The following is a 6,513-nucleotide window of genomic DNA, read 5'->3' as shown; positions in this document are numbered from 1 at the left end:
CATTAAAAACAGTGCAAAATTATCACTTTGATTATCACAGCTCACACCTTGATATGGTTTTATGTTTACACATTAAAGCGCCGCCTCTGTGCTAAGCAGGTGTCCAGTTTCACAGAGATGAGATAGAGAGAAAGTTTATTTACACTTTAAAAAAAAAAATGTATGCTGTGATGAAGGTCTGACAGACTGAAAGCTTAGAATAAAGTGAAATACATCATCTAAGTGTGCGGATATCTTTTCTATCATCTTGTGATGCTTCCAGCACCTTAGCAAAGATTAAGACAGGTGGAGCGGATGTTATCCCGCATTACAAAAAAAATACTGTTAAAAGGTCCTGTTCTTCAACATAATCATTATTCACGATGGAGTGATTGACCTCCTGACTTATGGGCTGGGTTAATGTGAGTGTTGCGTCTGGATTGGTCAGGTGAAACTTGCTATAAAGGGGGGACAAACAGTCAGTTCACTTTGTTTTTTCCAGGTTGCAGCTGAGCCAAGATGAAGGTCATTGCTGTACTTGCACTATGGGTGACCCTGTTCCACCAGGGATACAGCAGTAAGTCAGTGTTTCTGCTCTATTATCACCATATAAGCTATTATTACAGGTTCATGTATAACCATGTTACAAACAGGATTGTCATTAAGATACTAATCTGTGCTGTTGATTGTCAGACACCCTGGACTCATGTGTGGGTCGATGTGGTTATGGAACAGACAATAACTTCTCCTGTCAGTGTAACACGTCCTGTGAGCGCTTTGGAGACTGCTGTTCTGACTACGCTGAAACATGTAAAGGTGAGTGACTTATTTTATAACTAATCATTAAAACATTGCAGACTTCTGAAGAAAAACATCACATGAGTGTGTTTTTTCCCCTACAGCTGGATCAACATCTTGTAAAGGTAGATGTGATGAGAAATACAACCCTGACAACAAGTGCCACTGCAACTCCAAGTGTCCCCAGCACAAAAACTGCTGCAGCGACTACGCAAACCTCTGTGACAGTAAGACCAACCACATATCACCTATAGCACGTACCACACAGTGCATTATATCACCTCTGATAGCCAGCTAGTTTCTATCTGTTTGTGTTTCCTGAGCAGCTACTCTACTTACAGTACGACACCTGGTCACTTTCCCATGGTGGACACCGAATCTAAGCAGTCGAACAATCAGCCCTATATGGTGTCTGCACTTAAGATCAGTTGCTCAATCAGATAATTATGAGTTGTTAAAAGAGATTCTCCCTCTAAACTTCAGACAGTTTCATCTAAATAACTGTTTGAGGCTCAAAGAGGTCAAATCATCCAATATTTCACAAAAAAGGCAAAGATTAGACCACTGGTTCCCAACCTTTTTCCTTCAGGGACACCTTTTCAATCATTGAGTAAACTGACGACCCCTGACTAAGTGACATATTTTATGGATATTTCATATTATATTCACTGCATAACCATAACAGTAAAGAACAACTGATAAACTGTACAAATAACCCAAATAGTGAACGCAATAACTGCTGGAAGTTTGTGTAAAACGAGCGATTTGGATGCATTGTGAGCAGATTATTTCCTGTGAGTATTTCATCAGAGAGGAGTTTCCTGTTATTTTAGGGACTTTTAATCCAATTCTCTGTATTGTGTATGTTTTATTTTTATTTATTTTATTATTCTCCCTGGCGCTTGGCCATTGTTCTATTAGCTCTTTGGTTGTTTTAACTGTGTACTTTTCTAATGCAGGATGAGGCTGCTTTAGGTCTCCATCGTGTCCTTATCCTGGAGATTTGTTTTAGGTTTATATTTTAAATAATAAATTAAAAAATCATTTAGTTTTCTTCACAGAAATAAATGAAATGCTGAGATACAGGCCAACTGTGTATCTATATATACTTTTAAAAAGTTGTCTTACCCCCCTTGAAATCAAGAAGGCCTTGCGACCCCTTATGGGGGTCGGGACCCCCAGGTTGGAAACCAGTGGATTAGAGAAAAGTCGTGTAAAGTCGCAAATCGTGTATCATAATTTTGTTTTTCTTCTTCTTTCTTCTCCTATTAATCATCTCACGACCCCTCAAATTCATCTTGTGACCCTTTGTAGGAGCCTGACCCCTAGGTTGGGAACCACTGCTACCTAATCAAGTAGTTAAAATTAGCTCCACCTCAACCAGCTACGACATTAAAAGCTCCTTATGCATCAGTATTAATAATGTAATTCTTTATAATATTATATCAACATATCAATCACAGGGACAGAATTTCTGCAAAACAGAAGTCATTTTAATTTTGATACTTTAAGTACATTTGGTTGATAATAATTTAAATGAAGAACTTTTATTTTTACATTGTGGTATTGGTACTTTTACTTAAGTAAAGGATCTGAATACTTCTTCCACCACTGTTGGTTTGTGTGGCCGACCTCTCTTGGTCAAATCTTCTTTCAGTAGTTGACCAGCGGGTGTCGCTGCTGGGCTAAAAAAAAACACACTGAGAGCAAAAGAGGGTTTAGTTTGCTCTTCTCTCAACTTAATCTGCTCCCTCCTTCTACAGTATTAATACCCAGTGGTGGAATAAGTATTCAGATCCTTCACTTAAATAAATGTAGCAATATTGCAAAATAAATATACTCTATTACAAGTCTTACTTTAAATTTAATTTAGTATTACCAACTAAATGTATGTAAAATGTTAAGTATGGAAAGTAAATGTACTCATTATGAAGAATGAGTACAGGGTGTTTACATTATTATCATTACTGATGAAAACAGCATTTTAATGTTGGAGCTGCTTGAGGTGGAGCTCAGTCAAACTATTTTATTTTACTGTTGCAATGTTTGATTATACATATATAAGAATATATTATATCTTCTAATAGTATTTAACATCATATTTATATACTGATTATATGGTCTGTTTGTAATGTATATAAAATCTTAATCTGAGAAGTAATTCATACATATAAAATAAATGTAGTGGAGTAAAAAGTACAGTATTTTCCTCTGAAATGTTGTCGAGTAAAGAAGCATAAAGTATCATAAAATGGAAGTTATCAAGTAAAATACCTCAAATCTGTGCTTAAGTACTTGAGTAGATGCTCTTAATAACACTCCATCACTAATACCACATGTACCACAGAAATGCATTAATCACTATTCTAGGTTAACAACACAAATATGATAAAGACATAATCTGTGTATGTTTGTGATGTTGTGCAGGTGACGGAGGAGGTGGAGGAGGAGGAGGTGGAGGTAGTGTGATCACTGATGCTGAGATCAAGGCTCTCTCCGAGACGCTCTACGCTCTGGACTCAAACAAGGCTTCAGCCTCAGAGCTGATCATTGACCCTCAGGCTCTGGTGCCCGACTCTCAGACGAGCTCCAAGGACGACCTCTCCTCTGCACCGTGAGAAGACCAATCTTATCAGCACACCACTCTTGATGTATACAGTACAGCTTTTCAGTGTCATTTTGTGTTTGTTTTTGTGCTTCCAGCTTGTTCCGATACCTGAATGAGGAGTCTCTGTTCTCCAAACCCACCTACGCTGCTCTGCTGGCTGTGCTGGACAACTACGACAGGATGACCGGACAGGCGGAGGACTTCAGTCCTCAGCAGCTGGCTGAGCAGGAAACCTTCCTCAAGGAGACCATGTCCAACACTGAGCTGGGCAGAGAGCTGTTTGCGTTCCTCCTCACCAAAGGTAACCAGGTCCACATGTAATAGCACGCTGGTTGAGCACATACTGGTCTGGTGATGCTAATGCTCGAGTGCAGGGAAGTCTGACACTGTGTGCTCATCAATACCCTCTACTCTACTCTACTCTACTCTACTCTACTCTAGTCTACTCTACTCTACTCTACTCTACTGTACTGTACTGTACTCTACTCTACTCTACTCTACTCTACTCTACTCTACTCTACTGTACTGTACTGTACTCTACTCTACTCTACTCTACTCTACTCTACTCTACTCTACTCTACTCTACTCTACAATATATTGCTAGTGCAACATGAAAAAAGTTAACATTGATGGATTTTGTCAGTCCTCTTATTATTCTTTATCTTACTTCTACCTGGGGGATAATCATGCTCTAAGTTTTGGAACTAGGCCTACAGTCCCCATAATGCTTTGCCAGATGTAGACAAGATGTAGGCTATAATGCTGCCATAGAGTCAGTGAGTTAGCTGTGAGTTACAATTTAAGCCCAGTTTGTTTTTTCTATATGAATTTCAATTTAAAAGTACAGTGTGTAGGATTTGGCGACATCTAGTGGTGTGGTTACAGATTTTAACCAACTGAATACCCCTCCGCTCACTCCTCCCTTTTTCAAGTCTGCGATAACGTGAGCTGCCAAGTGCAAAACCGTGGTAACGTCGTTCGTGATTGACAGGTCGTTACGACGGCGTTGTCCGGTCTAGGAGTTGTCTGTGTTTTCGTCTTACAACTTTAACCCTTTCACAGCGTGTTTTCAGTTTGAGAAAATTAATTGTAACATTTTAGTTGATTAAAATTGTCTTATTCAGCAGTCGGTTGTACATAGCTCCACCCTCTTGTGTCACTTCTGGTTGCAAAAAAACAAGACGGAGATGGCCAGAAACCAAGATGGCGACGGCCAAAATGCCGAACTCAAGGCTTCAAAACGGCAGTCCACAAACCAATGGGTGACGCCACGGTGACTACGTCCACTTCTTATATACAGTCTATGTTTCAGAGAAGGAGTGACTCACATTGCTGCAATCGGGCAATAAGGGTTTTAAAGTACCTTTTACCACTAGCAGTATCTTTGCCTCACGTCTCGCCCTCTCAGTTTGAAAACCTCTAGTGTTTAAAGTGTGTGTTATTCTGTATTTTAAGCCGTCTATGCATCAGAGGAAGAGTTCATTCAGGACCTGAAGATGATGTGGTTTGGTCTGTACTCCCGCAACAACAACAAGATGGACTCCAGCGGCTTCGAACACATCTTTGCAGGTTCGGAGAGAGCAGATTTCTTTCAAATTCCGCAGATATATACATATTTGTATTTCTTTGTGATTATTAAGAAACACATTCTGTAATAGGAGAGGTCAAGGGAGGAAAAGTGTCTGGTTTCCACAACTGGATCCAGTTTTATCTCCTTGAGAAAAGAGGAAAGCTGAACTACTACAGCCACAGCTTCAACGGGCCTGTAAGCATCCACAATACAGACCTCAATATGTTGATTTAAACTGTGACATACGTAGCACTCCCTTCATTTACCCTCTTTCTTTCTTTCACCTGATCTCAGTGGACTACCTACCCTGACGTCATGGGGATGCAGTTCATGTGGGAAGGCTACTTCAAGCAGGTCGGCTCTGCAGTCATTGGCTGCAGCCCTGAATTTGACTTTGCCTTATACAGCCTCTGCTACATCGCTCGCCCTGGAAAACAGTGAGTACATGTCCTGTGATGTTTTCTTACATGTGAATCTCTTCCGATTTTGATTTTTTTTTATTATCCATTTACAGGTGTCGTCTGAGCCTTGGAGGGAAGGAGCTCATTATCCAGACTTACACCTGGAATAATTCCTTCTATGGTGATGGGAAGATGTACATCGGCTCTGCTTTTCCTGCATCCCCCAGGAACTGAAGCTGCCATCTAATAAATAATAAGCAAATCTGCTTGTGTCTCATTGCACTCGTGATGTAAACACTTTGAATGATAATATTCCCAACAGAAGCACTATTCTCAGTGAGAGCTATTCATAAATTTAATTAAACTTTTCTGTTTAAAAGTTAAAAGATACAGTATGTGGTGATATAAATGTGAAACATGTTCTCATTCCAACTCGTCACATACTGACGCTTTGTCAGACCCCTCATCGTCACTTTTCAGTCGCAGTAAACCTGTCAATTAAAGGAACAGTGTGTAGGATCTGGCGGCATCTAGCGGTGAGGTTGCAGATTGCAACCAACTGAAGCCTCTCCCATGTGCAAAGCATGTAAGAGAACTACGGTGGCAGAGGCAAAAACTTGAATGGCCTAATCTAGAGCTAGTTATTGTAAGAGTAGCGTAGGTCATTTGGAGCAGAGTCAGTGTTTACGAGGGAAGTGAGTGGTGAAGCAAGAGAGAGAGAGCGGCTGCGATGGCAGAGAGTAACGTTGTCGACTCCTGCACAAGCAGGAAAAGTTAACAGTGATTGGTTTGTCTGTTCTGGGCTACTGTAGAAACATGGCGGTGCAACATGGCGGACTCTGTGAAGAGGACCTGCTCCCTATGTAGATATAAACGGCTCATTCTGAGGTAACAAAAACACAACAACTCTTTTTTTTAAAGGTGATTATACACTAAAGAAAACATACTTATTAATATTATATTCCTTAGCTTCAAATGAGATGAAGATGAAAAATGAGAAGAGCCTTCTGTGTTTTTCCTCTTGACTTTACTCGTCTTACTTTCCTCACGTTCGTTTCTCTTCTCGTGCACCGATTCTTTTAAACTGAACAGCCAATCAGAGGGATTTCTCTCGATTCAACATGCTGAATCGGCTGAAAAACCTCAGACACAGGCAG

The 6,513-nt window shown here is 40.2% G+C and overlaps 1 protein-coding gene across 1 annotated transcript; it reads left to right on the top strand.

Moving 5' to 3' along the window:
- The first annotated feature begins 432 nt into the window (after window positions 1–432).
- Window positions 433–5,622, top strand: endou (endonuclease, polyU-specific). The gene is made up of 9 exons (XM_037778615.1): window positions 433–556; window positions 673–795; window positions 882–1,004; window positions 3,205–3,391; window positions 3,481–3,686; window positions 4,841–4,954; window positions 5,044–5,150; window positions 5,250–5,392; window positions 5,470–5,622. Exons 1-9 carry the CDS (start codon window positions 499–501, stop codon window positions 5,588–5,590), a joined length of 1,182 nt encoding a protein of 393 aa, XP_037634543.1. The 5' UTR covers window positions 433–498; the 3' UTR covers window positions 5,591–5,622.
- The last annotated feature ends 891 nt before the right edge of the window (window positions 5,623–6,513 follow it).

Source organism: Sebastes umbrosus, chromosome 1 (genome assembly GCF_015220745.1).
Source record: "Sebastes umbrosus isolate fSebUmb1 chromosome 1, fSebUmb1.pri, whole genome shotgun sequence".
NCBI classification, from domain to species: domain Eukaryota; kingdom Metazoa; phylum Chordata; class Actinopteri; order Perciformes; family Sebastidae; genus Sebastes; species Sebastes umbrosus.
The sequence above is the reverse complement of the archived record's forward strand: the minus strand, read 5'-3'. Positions and strand labels throughout refer to the sequence as shown.